This window comes from Dipodomys spectabilis, unplaced genomic scaffold, assembly GCF_019054845.1.
Source record: "Dipodomys spectabilis isolate Male_0828 unplaced genomic scaffold, ASM1905484v1 ptg000108l, whole genome shotgun sequence".
Taxonomy (NCBI): Eukaryota; Metazoa; Chordata; class Mammalia; order Rodentia; family Heteromyidae; genus Dipodomys; species Dipodomys spectabilis.
In genome coordinates this window covers 20,901,930-20,926,188 of record NW_024870785.1, presented here as the reverse complement: position 1 = coordinate 20,926,188, position 24,259 = coordinate 20,901,930, and the positions used below count along the sequence as shown (strand labels likewise).

The window sequence follows — 24,259 nt, the reverse complement described above, 5'->3', positions numbered from 1 at the left end:
TATCAAAAGTATAACGTGCAGATATAAGATGTGATGAGAAACTCTCATAAAGCCTCTAAAGACAGTTTATAAGGGCTGGGAAGGTGGCTCAGTGGTAGAGCACTTGCCTTGCATGCATGAGGCCCTGGGTTTGATTCCTCAGCACCACATAAGCAAAAAGAAAAAAGCCAGAAGTGGCGCTGTGGCTCAAGTGGTAGAGCACTAGCCTTGAGCTGAAGAGCTGAGGAACAGCGCCCAGGCCCAGAGTTCAGGCCCCACGACTGGACCAAAAAAACAAAAACAAAACAAGACAGTTTATAAAACTGAGTTTTTACTTTATACAAAGACAGTAGTATATCTACACATTTACATCTAAAAACAGTGCTCGATGGAGTGAAAACAAGGACTGACTGGACACTAGAGGAACCTTGCTTATTAGCTATTAACTATTTTATGAGATCATAGCTGTCTAAAACATTAAAGGTAACAGACTAACGCTAATAAGCAGCAGCATTAAGGATAAATAAATACGAAATTTTAAATAGGAGCTTGTAAATTTTACTGCACAAAGCAGACAAAGCACAGCACCCCCAAACGTGCAGGACAGTGACTGCATTATTCTCTAAGGAGGTTTACCTAACACAGGAACACTCTGGATAAAGCATGAAGCTATCACTGTCCATCCGAAGAGCCATACTCCTCATGTATTTCTTCCACTTTCCGCTGCTCTGCGTCAGTGAAAGTACTGGAGGAAGCATCACAGGGACTGTCCACAGCATCTTTGATGGAGCTACTCAGATCCTCCACTTGCTCCTCAAAGGGTTCAACCTCTTCAACCGCGTGTGCCCTGGGAGTGTCCATTAATGTGTCTAAAAAAAGAGAAATCAACATGATTAGTCCTAAGCACCTGATCTACGCTCAGAATACAAATCCAGTTTAAATTTCATCAGTGGGTTCATTATGATTACAATTCTAAATAAACTCATCTTTTTACACATATAAAGCCAACTTAAAAGCCAGGCATCGGTGGCTCACGCCTGTAATCCTAGCTACTCAGGAGGCTGAGATCTGAGAATTGCAGCCCGGGCAGGAAAGTCCATAGACTATCTTCAATAAACCACTGGAAAACCAGAAGTGGCACTGTGGCTCAACCAGTAGAGCACTTGCCTTGAGCTGAAGAGCGCAGGGACAGCACCGAAGCCCAGAGTTCAGACCCCATGACCCACCAAAAAAAAAAAAACAACCACCAAAAAAGCCAACTTAAAATGCAAAGGATCCAGTGTTGGGGGTAGCTCAGTAGTAGACTGTTTAGTTAACATGTATGAAGCTCTGGGTTCAATTCCCACACCAAAAAAAAAGCAGAGTGTCTTTCTTGGGGAGGGGAACCAGTACAGAAATTTGAATTCAGGTCCCTACACTAGCTAGACACTACATTACTTCAGACCAATTGAGCCACACTCAGCAAGCATTGGGCCTTGAATGATACTAAACTCTGTCTCTTGAATCACAGCCAAATAAAACTTCTCATTGAAAATCAAAACTACTAGAAAGAAGTTCAAAAAAATGCTCGTAAGCTGGGTGCTAAATTTAAGATATATTTAAGGTGGAGCTGGGAAGGTGGCTCAGTGGTAGAGCACTTGCCTTGCATGCCTGAGGCCCTGGGTTCGATTCCTCAGCACCACATAAGCAAAAAGAAAAAAGCCAGAAGTGGCACTGTGGCTCAAGTGGTAGAGTGCTAGCCTTGAGCTGAAGAGCTGAGGGACAGCACCCAGGCCCAGAGTTCAGGCCCCACAACCGGACAAAAAAAAAGATATATTTAAGGTTATAAGTTTTAGCAAGGATTTATTTTGGTATACCAGAATAAAACAGAAAGAGAAGTGAAGAGGTTGGAGGCAGGGCTCCATGTCACATGTCAGCCTAGGAATGAAAGTGTTAAGACATCTAGTTCAAGGCGCAGTCTTGAACAAACCAACAATGAAAAAGAATTAAAAAAAATAAAAGGGGGATGGGGACATTTCCTGCTCCCCTCACAGGAAATGGGAGTAAAGATTCCAAGGTACTTATTTTTATTCGGGCAAATTTCAGGTTATAAATAAAAGATGAGCTGCTAAGTCTATCTCCATGTTATTTTTCACATGGTACTAATAAAATATCCATTTGTAAAGATAAACATTAAATTTATTTTGAGCTAGAAGCAGATTAACACACATATCCTGGCTACTCAGGAGGATGATACCTGAGAATCATAGTTCAAAGTCAGCCTAGACAGACAAATCTGAGACTCCCATCTCCAATTAAGCATCAAAAGCCCAAGTAGTAGAGTACCAGCCTTGAGTAAAAAAGTTTTGGGATAGTTCTTACGCCCTGAGTTCAAGGCCCATTACCAGCGCCTGTACATACACACACACATACACACAAACACATTTTCATTTTAACTGAAAAAGTCATGATAATGTCATAACATTCATTTGGGAATTTTGTTATAGTGTATGGAATTTGTTTTTATTTTATTTTTTGCCAGTTCTAGGGCTTGAACTCAGGGCCTGTCCCTGAGCTTCTTTTACTCAAGGGTAGTACCCTAGCACTTGAGCCACAGAATCCCTTCCGATCTCTTCTGTTATGTGGTACTGATTGCTAGGAAGTACTCTACCTCTAGGCTACATTCCCAAACCTGGAACTTGTTTTAAAATATTTACTTCCCACAATTCTTTTTTATTTTTTCTATTTCAAAAGAAACAAGTGAATTACAGGGGCTGGGAAAGTGGCTCAGTGGTAGAGTGCTGGACTAGCATGCATGAAGCCCTGGGTTCCATTCCTCAGTACCACATAAACAGAAAAGGCTGGAAGTGGCACTGTGGCTCAAGTGGTAGAGTGCTAGCCTTGAGCAAAAGAAGCTCAGGACAGTGCCCAGGCCCTGAGTTCAGGCCCCAAGATTCACAAAAAAAAAAAGTAGATAACAAAGAAAGATCTTGTTTTTCTTTCTTTTTTTTTTTTTTTCCAGTCATGGGGGGGCTGAACTGGACCTGGGCGCTGTCCCTCAGCTCTTCAGCTCAAGGCTAGCACTCTACCACTTGAGCCATAGCACCACTTACTTCCGGCTTTTTCCTGCTGATGTGGTGGTACTGAGGAATCAAACCCAGAGCCTCATGCATGCAAGGCAAGCACTCTACCACTGAGCCAACTTCCTAGTCCACAAAGAAGGATCTTACTTCATTCAAATGAAACATTAATTTTTTTCCACCTTTGACCTTTTAAGATAGGGTCATGCTGCATATAAGCCCAGGCTGCCCTTACGCTCTTATTCACCTCACCTCACCTCTCAAGTTCTGGAATGACTAGCCTGAGCCACCACAGAAACAGCAAGATTTAAGGCAGCTTTAGAAGTCATAAGGTACAGATAAGCAAAGGACCACCCAAAGTGCAGCTCACAATAAAAGTGCCATAATGCAATAAAAAACATTTTAGTACCTATTTTTATCACAGCAAATAGCTCCGCATTGGCATTATATTTGTGATGAGGGTATAATATCAATAAATTTTCATAATTACGATTCTAAAAATACACTGCATGCTTTACAGAGTAAGGAAAGAATATTTTGGAAAGACTCACAATCTTAAGAGGTATTCAGTTATCAAAAAAAAAAGGGCTGGGAAGGTGGCTCAGTGGTAGAGCGCTTGCCTTGCATGCCTGAGGACCTGGGTTTGACTCCTCAGCACCACATAAGCAAAAAGAAAAAAGCCAGAAGTGGCGCCGTGGCTCAAGTGGTGGAGTGCTAGCCTTGAGCTGAAGAGCTGAGGGACAGCGCCCAGGCCCAGAGTTCAGGCCCCACGACGGAACCCAAAAAAAGAAAAACAAAAAACAAAAACCACCAAAAAAAAATCTTAGATTCCATACATTCTTTGAGGATTCCAACCAGCATACAAAGAAACTCTCTCTGAAATGTAAACTTAGGGTCACATTTTTCTACTTTTAGATTTTACTTGAGGGGACAGAGAAATTAAAATTCCCAACATGCCCTCAATGCATTAACCACAGCTCATAAAACCTGCACAGAATTTACCATTTTCGAGGGTCTGACTGTTACTTAGCAGCTTCGCCTGCCTCCGTTCCAAGGCCAGCTGTTTATTTCTCTCAATTCTTTGTTGTTGCTCTTCTGTTAGGCTTTGACTTGACCCGGAAGCAAACTTCTCACTTGCAGGTGAATTTGGCAGAAAGGGATCTGGTTCCTCAGCTGGTACATCAAGATTACTATTTTGCCCTACTTCCTCTGCAGTAGAAAAGAAACAGCACATCTGGAGTGAGCTCATGCAATTTTTCAGTGAAAACAGTTACAAGTGGCAAAAGCCTGTCCTGAAGAAACATTTCATAAGATATGAGAACACTGCAAATCATACTTGATTCACACACGCAGAAGTCTTTATACATCACATTAAAGAGGCATGTTTAGTCAAATGGAAATATTATTTGAAATATACATGAACTACGTCATATGTGGGCCAATAAATGCTTAAAGGTTTCATGCATTCTTTTTTTTTTTTTTTGGGGGTCCAGTCATGGGGCCTGAACTCTGGGTCTGGGCGCTGTCCCTCAGCTCTTCAGCTCAAGGCTAGCACTCTACCACTTGAGCCACAGCGCCACTTCCGGCTCTTTTCTTTTTGCTTATGTGGTGCTGAGGAATCGAACCCAGGGCCTCTGGCATGCAAGGCATGCACTCTACCACTGAGCCACCTTCCCAGCCCTTTCATGCATTCTTGTATGTAAACATGTATTGTGCATACTTGCACACGTACATGAAAACAATACTTTTTTTTTTTTTTGGTGTCAGTACTGGGGCTTAAACTTGGTGTTGAGATGCTGCCTCTTAGCAGTCTCACTGAAGACGCGACTCTATCACTTGAGTTCCACTTCTGGCTTTTTGCTGATTAGAGACAGGAATCTCACGGACTTTCCTGTCTGGGCTGGCTTCAAACTTCCATCCTAAGATCTTAGCTTCCTTAATAGTTAGGATTACAGCTGGGAGTCAGTAGATCACACCTGTAATCCTAGCTACTCAGGAGGCAGAGATCTGGGGATCATGGTTCAAAGACAGTCTGGGCAGGAAAGTCTTTGAGACTTGTAGCTGCAGTTAACCACTAGAAAACCGGAAGTGGTGCTGTGGCTCAAAGTGACTAGACTTAAGCAAAAGAGCTCAGGGACAGTACCCAGGACCCAAGTACAAACCCCACAACTGACAAAAAAAAAATTAGGATTACAGGCATGAGCCACAGTGTCTGGCTCTGAAAAACACATTTTGTTTTCTTTTGTATTGTTTTTGTTTTTTGGTAGGTAGTGGAGCTTGAACTATGGGCGCTGTCCCTCAGCTTTTCAGCTCAAGGCGAGCACTCTATGACTTGAGCCACAGCGCCACTTCTGGCTTTTTCTGCTTATGTGGTGCTGAGGAATCGAACCCAGGGCCTCATTCATGCACCACTGAGCCACCTTCCCAGTCCCAACACATGGGGTTTTTTAATTGTGTGGGGTTTTTTTGTTTGTTTGTTTTGTTTTGTTTGCCAGTCCTGGGGCTTAACTCAGGGCCTTGGCACTGTCTCTGAGCTTCTTTTGCTCAAGGCTAGCACTCTACCACTTCAGCCACAGCGCCACTTCTGGCTTTTTCTGTTTATGTGGTGCTGAGGAATCCAACCCAGGGCTTCATACATGCTAGGTAAGCACTCTACCACTAAGCTACATTCCCAGTCTCTATATATTACTTTTTCTGATCAGAGGCATATAGGCATTGAGACCTTTGTGTTCCTCCACTAACAGTATCTTCCTTTGCCCTTACTGTGTTGTGAATGCCTAGAGTCCTGTATCCTATGCTTTTCTCTGCACAAGGCTACCACTTGAGCCACAGCTCTATTTATTTTGGTGGTAAACTGGAGATAAAGAGTTTGAGGGAGCCGGGTGCTGGTGGCTCACGCCTGTAATCCTAGCTACTCAGGAGGCTGAGATCTGAAGATCGCGGTTCAAAGCCAGCCCGGGCAGGAAAGACCGTGAGACTCCTATCTCCAATAAACCACCAGAAAACCGGAAGTGGCGCTGTAGCTCAAGTGGTAGAGCGCTCGCCTTGAGCTGAAGAGCTGAGGGACAGCGCCCAGGCCCAGAGTTCAAGCCCCACGACCGACAAAAAAAAAAAAAAAAGAGTTTGAGGGACTTTTCTGCCTGAGCTGGCTTTGAATCACAATCCTCCGATCTCAGCTTCCTGAGTAGCTAGGATTAAGGCATAAGCCACAAGTGCCCAGATTTGATTCACCTTTTATCCATGAACTTTTAACACATAGTAGGCAGTCCAAAAAGTGCTAATAACACTAACCAGTGGCCTAGACAATGGTATTTAACACTGCAATAACTCTTATTACATATACTATCCTCTGCCATTAGCAAATCCCAGATTTTTTTTTTTGGTCATTGGGCTTAGGGTGCTGTCCCTGAGCTCTTCAGCTTAAGGCGAGCATTCTACCACTTGAGCCACAGTGCCACTTCCAGTTTTCTGGTGGTTTATTGGAGATAAGAATCTCTCGATGACGGGCACCAGTGGCTCACAGCTGTAATCGTAGCTACTTAGGAGGCTGAGATCTGAGGATTGCGGCTCAAAGCCAGCCCAGGCAGTAAAGTCCTCGAGACACTTTTGTTTTGGTCAGTTGTGGTGCTTGAACTCTGGGCCTGAGTGCTGTCCCTCAGTTCTTCAGCACAAGGCAAGTACTCTTGAGTCACAGTGCCACTTCCAGTTTTCTGGTGATTTTTATTGGAGACAAGAGTCTCACGAAGTTTCCTTCCCAGATTGGTTTTTAACCGCAATCCTCAGATCTCAGCCTCCTGAGTAGCTAGGATTACAGGCATGGCCAACAGCACCTGGCTCCAGGAGACTCTTATCTCCAATAAAACCACTAGAAAACCAAAAGTGGTGCTGTGGCTCAAGCAGTAGAGCACTCGCCTTGAGTTGAAGAGCACAAGGACAGCGCCCAAGCCCAGAGTTCAAGCCCCACAACTGACCCCCCCAAAAAAAAGTCTCTCAGCCTTTCCTGCCCCGGCTGGCTTTGAATTATGATCCTCACATCTCAGCCTCCTTAGTAGGTAGGATTACAGGTGTGAGCCACCGGCGCCTTGCTAAAATCCCCAATTATTTAAAGCATCCTCCTTCAACTCAATGACTTTGAGGGATTATCGGACAACCATATTGTCCCTTGTATCTACTAAAAGTTATAAAAATAAAACAAAGGGGATGTATGGAACCATCGCACAGAAGATCTGATGACTATGCAGACCCTGTCGGCAGGAACCGTATTTGATGTGTGTGACTGTCTGTGGTCTGCATTGAACATCTGACAAATGCAACCAGCATAAGACAGCCACATAGATCTCATTCTCACTGTTTCCGGGGGATGCACCCGGAGTGAAATGCAAATTTTCTTCAGCCAATTACATTACCACAGAGCCACTATTTTCAATGGTGTATATGCTTAGGAAAACTGTATCTTCACATGTATTTTTGTTTTAATGGGCCTTATAGAAGATCAGTGGGTCAGCAGTTGTAAAAAGCTCATGGTCTAGAGCTAAAATATGTTTTTACAGCCAGAATCCAATGGTTCACACTTGTAATCCTAGCTACCCGGAAGGCTGAGATCTGAGGATCACTGTTTGAAGTCAGCCTGGGGAAAGTCTATAAGACTCTTATCTACAATTAACCAGCAAGATACAGGAAGAATAGTAGTTCATATGGTAAAGTGCCAGATTTAGGCAAAATAAGCTAGAAGACAGCACCCAGGCCCTGAGTTCAAGCCCCAGTACTAACATTAAAATAAAATTATATATAACATGCCTAATGACATTGAACCCTTATCTTTCAGATTAATTTTAACAAATTTCAAACATGGGCGTTCTAGACTTACTAAAGCATTTTAGCTTGTTCCTCTTGAATGTACTTTAACGACATATACAACATAAACTAAGAACACAGTTCCATCAGTCAGGTGCTGGTGGCTCATGCCTATAATTCTAGCTATTGAGGAGGATTGTGGTTCTAAGCCAGCCCAAGCAGGAAAGTCCATGAGACTCTTATCTCCAATTAACCCCCAGAAAACCAAAAGCAGAGTTGTGGCTCAAAGTGGTAGAGTGCTAGTCTTGAGCACAAAAACTTAGGGACAGCACCAGCTCAAGCCCCATGACCATTAAAAAAAAAACAAAAAACTCAATTCCATGATGCTACCAACCCCAACTAGACCAATTTCTAAAGCCAAGTTGTTTTGAAAGTAAACTTTGGGAGGGGGGGAAGGAGGGGGAAAGGGGGAGGGGGGAGGGAGATGGGAAGGGATGGTAAGGGGAAACAAAGGAGGAGGCAACAATGCTTGACAAGAAATGTACTCACTACCTTGCTCATGTAGTTGTAACCCCTCTGTATGGCATTTTTACAATAAAAAAAAAGTCAATTTAAAAAAATAAAAATAAAAAATAATAAAATAAAAGTAAACTTACATACTTACCATTATTGCTAACAAAATCGTCATGTAGAATAGGGAGATCAAGTCGAATTCGTTTTAAACAGGTCTGAAAACAAGAAGATATTTCTGTATTTTCATCAATAATGTAGGGAGGGGCTACAAAGTTGGCTCAATGGCAGATTCCTCAGCACCACAGAAACAGAAAAAGCCGGAAGTGGTGCTGTGGCTCTAGTGGTAGAGTGCTAGCCTTGAGCTGAAGAGCTGAGGGACAGCGCCCAAGCCCAGAGTTCAGGCCCCACAACCAAACAAAAAATAATATAATAATGTAGAGAGAGGAATGATCATTTACTTATTTCCTAGTTTCTAAAGAGTTGTTCTTGAAGAAACTATTAACTTTCTTCTCCGTCAGGAATGATTTCAAACCACGACCTTCCCTCCCCACCCCAGATAGTAATTTAGCCTCAAGTCAGTGTATCCTTGTGCTATCTGGCACTGTAAATGACATTCTCAATAATCACGGCACTTACCTGAACTTCCTTTTTATTTCCTAGGCATTCAACTCTGTCAATAAAATCCTCAAACTGCAGCTTAGGGAATAGCCGATGTGCCCAGTGCTCCATGTGTCTGATTAGCATCTTCAAGTCTTCAGCCTGGCACATAAAAATAAAAATGCTAAACAGAGGACTTAACCTCACCACCGACCCTGTCAGCAGATTTCAGAAGTTAAAAACAATAGCAAAGTCACTTGTGTCATACTTGCAAGGGTGAGAAACTTTTAGAAGGAAATTTCAAGAGAAAAGTATTTACTAACAGTTTTGAGTATTACAAGTAGATATAGATGTTTTATTTGTTGTCTGTTCTAGAGCTTGCCCTCACTCGGGGCCTCACACTCCTGCTTCACTTTTCACTCAAGGCTGGCACTCTATCATTTGAGCCACAGTTCCATTTCAGGCTTTTTGTTGGTTAACTGGAGATAGGAGCCAGGCACTAGTAGTTCATACCTTGTAATCCTATATACTTAGGAGGCTGAGATCTGAGGACTGCAGTTCACAGACAGCCAAGGCAGGAAAGTCCATGAGACTTTTATTGCCAATGAACTACTCAAAAAGGCCAGAAGTAAGGCTGTGGCTCAAGTAGTACTCAAGGACAATGTCTAGGCCCAGAGTGCAAGCCCCAGGACCATTGCAGGGGGGGGGGGGGGGGGGGGGCGAGGAATAAGGGGGAAGACAGATGGATGGACAGACGACACAGTCTCAGAGACTTTCTTGCCCAGGCTGGTTTTGAACTATCATCCTCATATTTCAACCTCCACCGTAGCTAGGATTGAGTTACCTGTGCCCAGCATAAAAACTGCTTTACAGGACTGGGAATGTGGCTTAGTGGTAGAGCGCTTGCCTAACATGCATGAAGTCCTGGGTTTGTTTCCTCAGCACCACATAAACTGGGAAAAAAGCCAGAGATAATGCTGTGGCTCAAGTGGTAGAGTGCTGGCCTTGAGCAAAAGAAGCTCAGGAACAGTGCCCAGACCCTGAGTTCAAGCCCCAGGACTGGGGGGAAAAAAAAAAGTGCTTAACAGAGTCAGGTGCTGGTGGCTCATGCCTATAATGCTAGCAATTCAGGAGACTGAGATCTGAGGATTGCAGTTCAAAGCCAACCTGAGCAGCAAAGTCCCCGTAAGACTCTTATCTCCAATAAAACACTCAAAAACCTGGAAGTGGTGCTGTAGATCAAAGTAGTAAAATGCTAGCCTTGAGCAAAAGAGCTCAGGGACAGCCCCAGACCTAAGTTCAAGCCCCACAACCTACCAAAAAAAAAAAAATTATACTTAAACCAATTTGTGTGTGTGTGCGCGCGCGCGAGCACAGACTCACACTATACTGGGGCTTGAACTCAGGGTCTCTCACTCATGCTTGGCTTTTCCACTCAAGGCTGGAGCTCTACCACCTAATCTACATCTCTACTTCCCCGATTTTTTACTGTAACAGAAAACCTCAAAATAAGCTTTAATGAAATGTCAAGGTTATCTCTCAGGAACTAACTAAACACTGTGACAGCTCCTTAAGCCCTATGTAGAAAAGACCACATTTAGAATCCAGAATTCTACAAAAACAAAAAGTAAAAAAAAACTCAAGGGCAAAGTACCAGACTAGCAAGGATAATTTAAACATTCTCAAACTGCAGTACCTCTCTGTATTTGAAATTCCAATTAACATACTTATAATTTTAACATGAATCAAGTCTGTAATCCTAGCTACTTGGGGGAGTAGATTGGAGGATCATGATTAAAAGCCAGATTAAGCATTAAAAAAAAAAAAAAAGTTTTTCAGACTCCTCCATGTCTTTGCCAGTGACATGGGAAAGCCTAGTAATAGGACAGAAGCCCACATAGAAGGTAAGACTCTACCTTAAAAATAATCTAGGGGCTGGGAAGGTGGCTCAGTGGTAGAGTGCTTGCCTTGCATGCATGAGGCCCTGGGTTCCATTCCTCAGCACCACATAAGCAGAAAAAGCCAGAAGTGGCACTGTGGCTCAAGTGATAGAGCGCTAGCCTTGAGCTGAAGAGCTCAAGGACAGCGCCCAGGCCCAGAGTTCAGGCCCACGACCGACAAAAAAAAATAATAATAATAATCTAGGCTCACCAGGCACCTGTAATCCTAGCTACTTAGGAAGCTGAGATCTGAGGACTACAGTTCAAAGCCAGCCCAGGAAGGAAAGTCCATGAGACTCTTATCTCCAATTTTTAACTACCAGAAAACTGGGAGTAGAGCTGTGGCTCAAGTGGTAGAGTGCTCGCCTTGAACTGAAGAGCTGAGGGACAGCACCCAGGCCAGAGTTCAAACCCCATGATTGACAAAAAAAAAAAGTGTGAGCCGGTAGCTTATGCTTATAATCCTAGCTATCTTGGATTTTGGTTCAAAGCCAGCCCAGGCAAGAAAAGCCATGAGATTCTAATCTCTAATTAATTACTAAAAAGCCTGAAGTGGAGCTTTGGCTCAAGCAGTAGAGAGCACTAGCTTTGAGCAAAACAGCTCAGAGACAGCACCAAGGCCGAGATCAAGCCCCAGGACTAGCACAATAAATACATTAATTAATTGAAAAACTAAAGCTACGCTTGGTGACACACACTTGTAATCCTAATACTAGGGAGGTGGACACAGGAAGATCTCAAGTTTAAGGCAAACCTGGGTTCTATAATTCCAGGCCATCCTATATATCACAGCATGTCCTACACCATAAAAAAAAAAAAAAAAGAAAACATAAAATCAAGTTTAATAAACTGGACTAATAATAAATGAATTCTTGGTTTCCCTGTAAAATATCTCATTCTTTACTTAGCAATGTTATAAAACAGTGAATGAAAGCCTAGCATATGAAACAGAACACACAGACTGAGGCCTGACATCTACCACTTACAAACCAGCTGCTTTTTTCTGCCTATTTCCTCCTGCATGAAATTAAGATAGTACACACAATTAATAGAATTAACCAAATAGAATATCTGACACGAGGTAAACACTGAAGAAAACAACCAACTCTACCAATGACTAAATAATCATGAGAGCACAATGTCTTCTCACTCTCCCCTTCTGATAATAAAGGTAAATTATTTCAGAAATTAAAGCAGATAGGGTTATTTTCAAGTTGTTAGGAAAAGCTAGATTACCACTTTCCTCACAAAAATCACCAAATCACCTCAGTCCAGGTACTGGTAGTGCATGCCTATAATCCTCACTACTGTGGAAATGGAGATTTGAGCCAGCCCAGACAGAAAAATCCATGAGATTCTTATCTCCAGTGAACCAGCAAAAAGCCCAAAGTTTAGGTGTAGTTTGAGTGGTACAGCGCCAGCATTGAGCAAAAAAGCAAAGCAAGAGTATAAGAGCCTGGGTTCAAATCCCAGTATACACACACACACAATCCAACAACAAAGTCATCTCAGAATCAAGGGCACAAGAAGAAACTAAGCTAGGAGCATAACTCTGGGATAGAGCACTCACTTACCGTGTGTGAGGCCCCTGTTTGATCCCTAGCACTGCAACATAATAACTTCAAAAGGGAAAAAAATTAAATACAGAGAATTTCAAATCCTACATGTAGGGGGAAAAAAAGCAGTGAGGACTCAAAATTATGAGAAAATAGTAAAACATTTAAGAAAACAGTAAAATTTTCAAGGGCAAAATACATTAGAATAGAGTATACTCTCATAGCACACCCTAGATCCACTAACAAAACAGGAAAAGCATGTTCTTCATGTAAGTTTACTTATTTTAACAATAGCTCATTATGAATATGATAAAGACTTTAAAAATTCTGAGTATTATTGAAAATTTCAACCAGAGCAACAATCCGGGCACAAGTGGCTTATGCCTGTAACCCTAGCTACTCAGGAGGCTGAGATCTGAGGATTGGAGTTCAAAGCCAGCCAAGGCAGAAAAGTCCTCATAAGACACTTATCTCCAATTAACTACCAGAAAACTGGGAGTCACATTGTGGCTCAAAGTGGTAGAGGGCTAGTCTTGTATAAAAGAGTTTAGGAACAGCACCCAGACCCTCAATTCAAGCCCACAACCACCACCAACAACAAAAGAAAAAGAACAACTAATGGATCTGGATATGGTTTTCTAAATACCCAATTTTATGTTTAGTTTTGTGACAAAAGAAAACTCAGTGTTACATTCTCTTATGTACATACATACATACCTAACTACATACATACATACACAAAATAAAAACTAGATATTTCTTACCTCATGACCTTTACCTTTGAATTTTGTTTTATCAAATACATGTCTTAAGGCTGGAAGACCTCTCTCTGAAATTAATCTGTAAATAAACATATATTTTGCCTTTTTAAGCTTTCCAGTCATGTCGAAACCAAGACCATAAGAAAACATTTTCCTTTGAACTGAAAAAAAAAAGTTTACAAAAATATCAGCTCTTGGTCTGGTAATATGGCTTAGTGATACAGTGCTTGCCTAGCATGCATAAAGCTCTGGGTTCGATTCCTCAGTATCATATAAACAGAAAAAGCAGAAGTAGCACAGTGGCTCAAATGATAGATTGCTAGTTTTTAGCAAAAAGTAGCTCAGGAACAGTGCCCAGGCCCTGAGTTCAAGCACCGTGACTGGCAAAAAAAAAAGTATCAGATCTCATGCTAGGCACTGGGGGCTTACACCCAGTGAGATTGGGAGGAAGGATCTTATCAGAGATTGGGAGGATCACAGTTAAAGGAAAGGGGTTAGAGAGGTTAGGGAGTTTGTGGAGCTGGGAAGGTGGCTCAGTGGTAGAGTGTTTGCCTTGCATGCATAAGGCCCTAGGTTCAATTCCTCAGCATCACATAAGTAGAAAAAGCCAGAAGTGGCACTGTGGCTCAAGTGGTAGAGCACTAGCCTTGAGCTGAAGAGCTTAGGGACAGCACACAGGCCCATAGTTCAGGCTCCACGACCGACCAAAAAAAAAAAAAAAAGAGAGGGAGGTTAGGGAGTTTGTAAAACTCCATCTCAAACAATGAGATAGGCATGGTGTACATGACTGTCATCCTAGCTACTAAGGAGACTGAGAACACAAAGACTGAAGCTCGAGGCCAGTTTGACCAAAAAAACCCACCAGAAAACAGCTCAACACTTAATGCTGGGCATGGTAATGCATGCCTGGTCACCCCTGCTAAGAAGGGAAGTGTAGGGCTGGGAATGATGTGACTTAGTGGTCGAGTGCATGCCTAGCATGCATGAAGCCCTGGGTTCAATTCCTCAGTACCACATAAACAGCAAAAGCCAGAAGTGATGCTGTGGCTCAAGTGGTAGAGTGCTAGCCTTGAGCACAGACAGACTCAAGGACAGTGCCAAGACCCTGAGTTCAAACTCCAGGAGGGGGAGAGGAGGTGTTAGAAAAGGAGGAGGAGGAGGAGGAAGAGGAGGAGGAGGAGGAGGAGGAGGAGGAGGACGAGGACCAGGACCAGGACCAGGACCAGGACGAAGAGAAGAGAGGGAAAAGAGGAGGAAGAGGAAGAAGGAGGGGGAGAGATAGGGGAAGGGGGAGGGGGAAGAAGAGAATTGTACATGGAAAGACCCTTGTCCAGGCCAGCACATGCAAAAAAAAAAAAAAAAGAAAACCAAGACTGCATCTCAAAAGCAAAAAGGGATATGGCTCAAGTGGTAAAATGCTTGCTCAGCAAGTTTGAAGTTCTCGGTTAAACTCCAAACTGCTAAAAAAAAAATTAAATAGACCCCCAAATCATCCAAATCCAAAGCTTCTAGCATAAGAAGAAAGCAATGATGGAAAGAAAAAGTATAAATGTAGAAGAAGCAGTAAATGTACATACCTCTGAGCATCCAACTTGGGTAGCTTCCTTTTAACTATTCTCTTTGGGAGAACAGGTACTCTTCTCTCTGACTCTAGTGAAACAGATCAAGAGTTAGTACTAAATAATGTAAGCCTTACTTATAAAATGTATTGTTTCTGGGGGCTGTGGTAGAGGTAGAGCTCAGAGGTAGAGCGCTTGCCTTGCATGCATGAGGCCCTGGGTTCGATTCCTCAGCACCATATAAGCAAAAAGAAAAAAGCCAGAAGTGGTGCTGTGGCTCAAGTGGTAGAGCGCTAGCCTTGAGCTGAAGAGCTGAGGGACAGCGCCCAGGCCCAGAGTTCAGGCCCCAGGACAGGACCCAAATAAAATAATGTATTGTTTCTATGCTGACAGAATTAATCCCAGCCCTCAGGATGCTGAAGCAGGACAGTCCTAGATATAAGGCCAACTTGGGCTGCAGAGCGGGATTATCTCAAAAAATAACAAATAATAAGTACTCCATGGGAGCTGGGAGCTGGTGGCTCACATCTATCAGCTTAGCTATTCAGGAGGCTGAGATCTGAGGATTGTAGTTCAAAGCCAGCCTGGGCAGGAAAGTCTGAGGCTTTCCTTTATCTCCAATTAACAACCAAAAAACCAGCTGAAAGTGGAGCTGTGGCTTAAGTGGTAGAGAACAAGGCTCTAGCAAAAGGTTAGGGACAACACCCAGGCCCTGAGTTCAAACCCCAATACCAAGATACATATACATACAGAACTATGGGACAAATCTCCATGCTGACCTTCATCAGGCTCAGCTTCTGCACCATCTCTCTCTGGAGAAGCTGGAGGTGGGAAAGGAGGAAAAGTTTCATCTTCAACGTGTTCATAATCTGGAAGATCCACCAAGCCATTTTCTTGTGGTTCTACCATCTTTTCCCCTAGAGAAAAAAAAAATGCCATTATGTTTATTCACCCAATTACAATCCTATTACAATCAAATTCCATCTATAGCAAAGATTCATGTTTCATCCTAAAAAGCAGAGAAGTAAAATTATAGAGGAAGAAGACTAGGCTGAAAGCCAAACTTAACTGTAATGTGGATCTCGCCACTAAGTAATATAATTTTTGAACAAATCATTTTATATCAATTACTGAGTTCCCTTGATCATAAAAGGATTCACTTGATTTTTAGATTTTTAAACTGGGATCCAAAATGATGTGAAGTGAGCAGGACATGGATCATTTACCCCTAACTAGCTTTTTTCCCTTCTTTTTTCTTTCAGTACCATGGATCAAGTATGGGAGACAAGTAAGTCCTACCACTGAGTTAATCTCCAACCTTAAAGGGCCTAGTGCTCTGTTCATTGTTTCCCTTGAAGAACAGAACATTATCCTCTGACTGAAAACACAAGTGTTTTTCAGTATCATCTTGTTTGACCTCTCAGCAACACCTGACACTTTAACCTTTTTTTTAACCTCTTGAACCTTCTTTATATTGTAATCACCTCATAAAACAATATTTCATGTTCTCACTGTTTTTTTGCTCATGGCTAGTTCTTTGAACACGAGTCATACCTTCAATCCAGCATTTTGCTGGCTAATCAGAGATAAGAGTCTCAAAGATGTTTCTAATTATGCTGGTTTTGAACCAAGATTTCATCTCTCAGCCTCCATAGTAGCTAGGACTACAGGCATGAGCCATAGGCAACTGGCCTTCCCATCTACTTTTGCCTCTTTCAATCTTGCAAATATAAAGCTGACCATATTAAAATTTAGCTGAAGTATTTTGTGACTTCTGGCTTTTAGGGACAAAGATAAAGCCCCAAAGCCGGGCGCCAGTGGCTCACGCCTGTAATCCTAGCTATTCAGAAGGCTGAGATCTGAGGATCGAGGTTCAAAGCCAGCCCGGGTAGGAAAGTCTGTGATACTCTTTTTTTTTTTTGGCTGGCTGTGGGGCTTGAACTCTGGGCCTGGGTGCTGTCCCTCAGCTCTTCAGCTCAAGGCGAGCACTCTACCACTTGAGCTACAGTGCCACTTCCGGTTTTCTGGTGGTTTATAGGAGATAGGAGTCTCATGGTCTCTCCTGCCCGGGATGGCTTTGAACGGCGATCCTCAGATCTCAGCCTCCTGAGTAGCTAGGATTACAGGCGTGAGCCACCAGCACCCGGCCTCCGTGAGACTCTTATCTCCAATAAACCACTAGAAAAAAACCGGAAGTGGTGCTGTGGCTCAAGTGGTAGAGCGCTCACCTTGAGCTGAAGAGCTCAGAGACAGCGCCCAACCCTAGAATTCAAGCCCCACTACTGACCAAAAAGAAAAAAAATACAGCCCCAAGGCTCTGTATGATCTGGTCTCTTCATGCCTCTTTCACTTCATATCACCCCATACCCCACCTCCCTCTCCAGTCCTTGAAAGAGCCATATTCATTGTTACGAAGTAGATCTTTAAATGAACCTGTGGCTCAAGTGGTAGAGTCCCATTCTTTTTTTTTTTTTTTTTCTTTTTTTTCCTTTTTTTTTTTGGTCCAGTCGTGGGGCCTGAACTCTGGGCCTGGGCGCTGTTCCTCAGCTCTTCAGCTCAAGGCTAGCACTCTACCACTTGAGTCACAGCAACACTTCTGGATTTTTTCTTTTTGCTTATGTGGTGCTGAAGAATCGAACCCAGGGCTTCATGCATGCAAGACAAGTGCTCTACCACTGAGCCACCTTCCCAACCCATAGAGTCCCATTCTTGAGTGAAAAAACCTAAGGGACAGCGCACAGGCCCTGAGTTCAAGCCCCACAACCAACAAATGAATTAATTTTTAAAAATCCTCCTTTAGGGGCTGAGAATGTGGCTTAGTGTTAGAGTGCTTGCCTAGCATGCATGAAGCCCTGGGTTCAATTCTTTTTTTTTTTTTTGGTCCGGTTGTGGCGCCTGAACTCTGGGCCTGGGCGCTGTCCCTCAGTTCTTCAGCTCAAGGCTAGCACTCTACCACTTGAGCCACAATGCCACTTCCGGCTTTTTTCTTTTTGCTTATGTGGTGCTGAGGAATCGAACCCAGGGCCTCAGGCATGCAAGGCAAGCGCTCTACCACTGAGCCACCTTCCCAGCCCCCCTAGGTTCAATTATTTAGTACCACATAAACAAAGTCAGAAGTGGTGCTGTGGCTCAATGGTAGAGTGTTAGCCTTGAGCACAGAGAGGCTAAAGGATAGTGTCCTGGTCCTGAGTTCAAGTTCCAGGAATGGCCAAAAAAAAAAAATCCTCCTTTAATAAGCACTAAAGTACAAGTTTCATAAGAAGTATTGTTTCAAAATAAGATTTTGTGTAGTCATTTAATGTTTGTCACCCATATTGGACTGATGGCCTAAATGGGCAAAGACCAGGTAGATCTCTTTGTGCTCCACCACTGTACATAATGCACACCAAAGAGGTGTGTGGCATATATTTGTTGGCTGAAGGAATTCTGAGAAAGAATTCAAGGCCAGGAATAATGGTGGCATGGTGTCAGCACTCAGGAGGCTGAGACAAAAAGATTCCTTGAGGGCTGGGAAGGTGGCTCAGTGGTAGAGTGCTTGCCTTGCATGCTTGAGGCCCTGGGTTCAATTCCTCAGCACCACATAAGCAAAAAAAGCCGGGGGTGGTGCTGTGGCTCAAGTGTAGAGCATTAGCCTTAAGCTGAAGAGCTGAGGGACAGCGCCCAGGCCAGAGTTCAGGCCCCACAACTGACAAAAAAAAAAATCCCTTAAACTGAGGAATCTGAGGCTAGCCAGGACAACAGAGACCTTGTATCTAAATAAATAATGAATCCAAAACTAAAACTATTGGAACTACTTAAAACTCTAAAATTCCTATGACCAGTAGGGTGCTGGTGGCTCACACCTGTAATCCTAGCTACTCAGGAGGCTAAGATCTAAGGACTGCAGTTCAAAGCCAGCCCAGGCAGGAAAGTCAGTGAGACTATTTCTAATTAGCCATCAGAAAACTGGAAATGGAGCTGTGGCTCAAGAGGTAGAGCACTCACCTTGAGCTGAAAAGCTCAGGGATAGCGCCCAGGCCCAGAGTTCAAGCCCATGACCTAAAAAAAAAATCCTGTGTGAGCAGGTGTGAGCAGCCTGGCTGACACACTGTATCTTTGTAAGAACTACAAATTTTCAAAACTGAGCAGGGTGCCGGTGGCTCATGTCTATAATCCTAGCTACTCAGGAGGCTGAGATCTGAGGATCACAGTTCAAAGCCAGCCCAGGCAGGAAAGTCCATGAGACTCATCTCCAATAAACCACTAGAAAACCAAAAGTGGCGCTATGGCTCAAGTGGTAGAGTGCTAACCTTGAGCTGAAGAGCTCAGGGACAGTGCCCAGGCCAACCAAAAAAAAAAAAAATTCAAAAGTGGGAAGCAATACCATGCAATATAAATAAGTTCCTAGCTAACAGATGTATACATAGGGCTGAGGCTCAAGAGGTAGAGCACTTACCTAGTATGTAGCAGAACCTGGCCTGGGTTCAATTCCCAACAATATCCAGCAAAACAAACATGGAGTATCTTTAATCTTGCTGTAATTAAATCATACTAAGTTAGGATTTAAAGTTAAATTATCCCTAGTGGAATCAGGTAACTTTGAGGCTGACAAGAGTTTGGAATTTGATGACAGAACACAACCTATATTAAATGTAGCAAGGAGCCTGTTACCGAAGGCTCAACATCTGTAATCCTAGCTGCTTAAAAGACTGAGATCTGGGGGTCTTGGTTCAAAGCCAGCCCAGGAAGGAAAGTTCTAGAGACTCTTATCTCCAATTAACTACCAAAAAAAGGTTGCAAGTGGGGCTGGGAATGTGGCTTAGTGGTAGAGTGCTTGCCTAGCATGCAAAAAGCCCTTAGTTGGATTTCTCTGCACCATATGAAACAACAAAAGGCTGGAAGTGGCACTGTGGCTCAAGTGGTAGAGCGCTAGCCTCTAATACAAAAGCTCAGGACATTACTCAGGCCCTGAGTTCAAACCCCGAAAGATAATTAAAGTAAATAAAATGCAGCAAGGAAGTGGTCAAGCATGGGCTGTGGCTTAGCAGAAAACCGATTTCACTTACTGTCTGTAGAATCAGATATTCCATACAGGGTTCTTCACTCCTGGACAAAATTCACCTAACAGTGTCTCTCTTTTTTTTTTTTTGGTCCAGTCGTGGGGCCTGAACTCTGGGCCTGGGTACTGTCCCTCAGCTCTTCAGCTCAAGGCTAGCGCTCTACCACTTGAGCCACAGCGCCACTTCTGGCTTTTTTCTTTTTGCTGATGTGGTGCTGAGGAATCAAACCCAGGGCCTCATGCATGCAAGGCAAGCGCTCTACCACTGAGCCACCTTCCCAGCCCTCTCTCTTTTTTTTTTTTTTAGGACACTAATGCAATCGCCTTAATTTCCTCCTCGGCTCTAAACTTGCAGAGGAGTAAAGGGAATCATTCTTTTCTGTTTTCAACGTCAACTTTCCCTAAGAGTTGTCAAAACAGAAGCCCCTCAAAGCAATGGACAGCCTGCCCACTTGGATGCCTCCCCACCCCTCTTCTCCCATCTGCTCCCCCTCACAGAAGCCAACTACATTCATTGCACAAGTCGCTAAGGTTTAGCAGCTGGACCACAGATGGCAGCATGTTCCTTCCAGTTAAAGGCTCGGGTAGCAACACCCGGCCGGAACCTTTAACACCAGAGGCGAAGGTGCCCGCCGGACCCACAACCCTATAGGCCCACCGACCCAGGCCGCCAGGGCCACCTCTCCCCCATCACTCTCAGGCCAGGTGAACGTCGAAGCCTCGATTCAACCTCCTCACCCGCTGCCTGGAACACCCCAGCTCCCTAGATCTCGGGCCGCCGCCAAGAACAACCATGCTACTCCGAAGCCATTCCCACGCTCACCTCTGGCGAACCACACACCGCCTCCGCGCGCGGGACCTTGCGTGGCGAACAGATCAGAAATCTCGCGAGATCCGACCTCCAATCGCTGAAAGCCCTGGGCGTTTGGCGCCAAATCGAGGGGGTGGGCGTGGTCTTCGGGACACGCCTTCTTTTCCAGGCAGGGACACGCCCTCCCGGGCCCTGCGCACTGCTTCCTCCTGACTTCCTTCAGAGTTCATAATCTCTGTTCTTGTTAAATTCAGGTTGTTGCTTTTTCAGGCGCTTTAAGCTTTACGCCTAAGTCTGCGTTTCTTCGGAAACTGAGTGGCAGGTGGTGTAAAAAAGATATAAGTGAAAAAGAATATTGCTGAAAAGCTACTGTTTCGAATTTAATAACAATGCCTTGTTGAATGTATTATTGAATAACAACTGAGAAAAGACATGCTAAAAAGAGGGTTCGAACTGGACACACAAGCCAGGCATTGCTGATTCACACCTGTAATCCTAGATATTCAGGAGGCTAAGATCTAAGGAAATCAGTTTGAAGCTTGTGTGGGCAGCAGAGTCCATGAGACTCTCATCTTCAATTAAAAAAACAGGAGTGTCGCTGTGGTTCAAGTGTAGAGTGAGCCAGTTCCAGGCCCTGAGTTCAAGCCCCAAGACCAGCACCAAAAAACAAAAGCAATCACACACACACACACACACACACACAGAGGAAGAATATAAGAACAGTGCTTTTACAATAATGCATATAAAGCTGGGTGCCAGTGGTTCCCACCTGTAACCTTAGGTACACTACTCCAGAGGCTCAGATCTGAGGGTCAGGTTCAAAGCCAGCCTTGACAGGAAACTCCTTAAGACTCTTTACCTCCACTTAATCATCCCTGCCCCCACTAAAAAATAAATAAATAAATGCCAAGCTGGGCGCCAATGGCTTACGCCTATAATCCTAGCTACTCTGGAGGCTAAACTCTTTGGATGGCGGTTCAAAGCCAGTCTGGGCAGGAAAGGCTGTGAAACTCTTTTTTTTTTTTTTTTTTGGGGGGGGGTTCCGGTCGTGGGGCCTGAACTCTGGGCCTGGGCGCTGTCCCTCGGCTCTTCAGCTCAAGGCTAGCGCCCTACCACTTGAGCCACAGTGCCACTTCCGGCTTTTTTCTTTTTGCTTATGTGGTGCTGAGGAATCGAACCCAGGGCCTCAGGCATGCAAGGTAAGCGCTCTACCACTGAGCCAACTTCCCAGCCCCAGTGAAACTCTTATCTCCAATTAATCACCAGAAAACTGGAAGTGGCTCTGTGGCTCAAGTGGTAGAGCACTAGCAGTGAGCTGAAGAGCTCAGGGACAGGGCTCAGGCCGAGTCCAAGCCCCACGACTGACAGAAGAAAAAGAAATGCCAGATGGGTAGCTGTGGCTCAAGTGGTACAGTGCTATCCATGAGCACAAAAGCTCAGGGACAGTGCCCAGGCTGAGTCCAAGTGAAATGACCTCAGAGTCAAGAAAATCCACAGAGGAATGGTTAAAGGTAACAAAAGAATATTTTGGGTTTTCTTTTTGGCAGTCCTGGGGCTTGAACTCAGAGTCTGGGCACTGTCCCTAAGCTTCTTTTGCTCAAGGTTAACACTCTACCACTTGAGCCACAGCACCTCTTCTGACTTCTTCTGTTTATGTGGTACTGGGGAATTGAACCCAGTGCTTCATGCATACTAGGCAAGCACTCTACCACTAAGCCACATTCCCAGCCCTACAAGAAGGAGTTTTATTAGCCTGCTGGAGACTGCTTTGTCCTGTGCTACCTCAGAACTAAGAGCAGTCTCAGCTTTCAATAGGGCAAGGTTTATAAAAGCACAGAAAACTACACACAGGTGATGGTTTCACAATAATGTCTTGATGCTAGACATCAAGGTCCTGTAGCCATTAGGGGCAGGAGTGCACTACAGTGGCTGGTTATCAAAGATGGTTTAAGACCAGGCGGCCTGCATTCCGCCAGTTCAGCTGGAGGCTAGAAATTCAGAACTGAAAGTGGGAGTCAACAAAACTGGGTTCTCACACAAGCCCCAAGACTGGCGCGCGCGCGCACACACACACACACACACACACACACATGCATATAAGCAATTTGCAGCAAAAGATTATTTTATACCACAGACTATTTTACACCTTGGAAATCTTCCCTACAACTCCTTAAACTACAGTATTGAAGCTACCCATCCTAGAAGACCACACAGACACAAGAAAAGGAGACACACAGGAGCCATTTCTATAGTTCTCATGGGGGAGGTGGCCTTGTAGCGTTGGCTGGCAATAAACTCCTTTTCCCCGTACGGGACTGTGTCCGTGTGGTCTTCTGGGATAGGTGCTTTCAAATATCACCTTTTATTACTCAGTCTTTTCATCACTGAGACAATTTTTCCCCCATACTGGGGGTTGACTCAGAGCCTCTTACTTACTAGGCAGGCACTCTACCACTTAAGCCATGTTCCCAGTCAGTTTTTTTGGTTGTTGTTTGTCAGTCATGGGGCTTGAACGTGGGTATTGATACTGTCCCTGCGCTCTTCAGCTCAAGGCTAGCACTCTACCACTTGAGCCACTCTCCCACTTCCAGTGGTTTACTGGAGATAAGACTCTTATGGACTTTCCTGCCCAGGTTGGCTCTGAACTGCAATCCTCAGATCTCAGCCTCCTGAGTAGCTAGGATTACCCGTGTGAGCCACTGGTACCCTGCTGACATATGTACATTTTATGGACAAAGATTGGAGAAGGGGCTGGGAAAGTGTCTCAGTGGTAGAGTGCTTGCCTTGTATGCATGAGGCCCTGGGTTTGATTCCTCAGCACTATATAAGCAGAAAAAGCCAAGTTGCTCAAGTAGTAGAACACTGGTGGTTAATTGGAGGTAAGAGTCTCATGATTTTCCTGCCAGGGCTGGCTTTGAACAGTGATTCTCAGATCTTAGCCTCCTGAGTAGCTAGGATTACAGGTGTGAGCCACTGGTGCCAGCTGAGGACTAGCTTTGAGTGAAAAAGTTTAGGGCATTGGTGGCTCACACCTGTAATCCTAGCACTCAGGAGGCTGAGATCTGAGAATCACTGTCCAAAGCCAACCTGAGCAGGAAAGTCCGTGAGACTTTTATCTCCAATAAACCAATAGAAAACTGGAAGTGACACTGTGGCTCAAGTGGTAGAGTGCTCGCCTTGAGCTAAAGAGGGCAGAGACAGTGCCCAAGCCCAGAGTTCAAGCCCCATGACTGACAAAAAAAAAAAAAAAAAAAATTTAGAGACAGTGTCCAGGCCCTAAATTCAGGCTACAGTACCAGCACAAAATAAATAGAAATAAATACAACTACAAATCAGTGCTGGAAGTCATGGCTCAAGTTGGTAGAAAACTTGCCTAACAAGAAAGGCCCTGGACTGGAGAAAAACATGAGTGGATCAATAATCAGAGTTTATAATATCTTACCAGGTACACAAATCCAGGACTGTGTGTCATGCATAGTTCATTATCAGAAATGAAACTTCAGTCAAATTCTCAGCTCCCTATTAGGTGATCTGTCTTTGAGTAAGAGTAAGTTATAAAAAAACTTGATAGTGTCAATGTCTGATGCCTCTGCCCTTGTACGTCACAAGTGCTTTTATCAAGGTTCCTAGAACACAGCTGCTTACATGGTGT

General features: G+C 44.1%; 1 protein-coding gene and 1 non-coding gene across 5 annotated transcripts; both read right to left on the bottom strand.

Annotated features, from left to right (window-relative positions):
• Positions 1-289: 289 nt before the first annotated feature.
• Positions 290-20,689, bottom strand: Tipin (TIMELESS interacting protein). Of its 4 annotated transcripts, none has more exons than XM_042687545.1 (9): positions 20,620-20,648; positions 19,194-19,272; positions 15,538-15,675; positions 14,777-14,849; positions 13,203-13,278; positions 8,982-9,104; positions 8,497-8,560; positions 4,041-4,250; positions 290-848 (listed from the first exon to the last, which is right to left on the bottom strand). In XM_042687545.1, the coding sequence occupies exons 3-9, from the start codon at positions 15,665-15,667 to the stop codon at positions 652-654; spliced, it is 873 nt and encodes a 290-aa protein (XP_042543479.1). In that variant the 5' UTR covers positions 15,668-15,675; positions 19,194-19,272; positions 20,620-20,648; the 3' UTR covers positions 290-651. The 4 variants fall into 4 exon arrangements, with proteins under 4 accessions (XP_042543479.1, XP_042543482.1, XP_042543480.1 ...); XM_042687548.1 differs by having other exon boundaries at positions 4,041-4,247; positions 20,620-20,646; XM_042687546.1 differs by lacking the exon at positions 19,194-19,272 and having other exon boundaries at positions 20,620-20,689.
• LOC122114742 lies at positions 7,238-7,369 on the bottom strand. The gene has a single exon (XR_006148628.1).
• Positions 20,690-24,259: the final 3,570 nt, after the last annotated feature.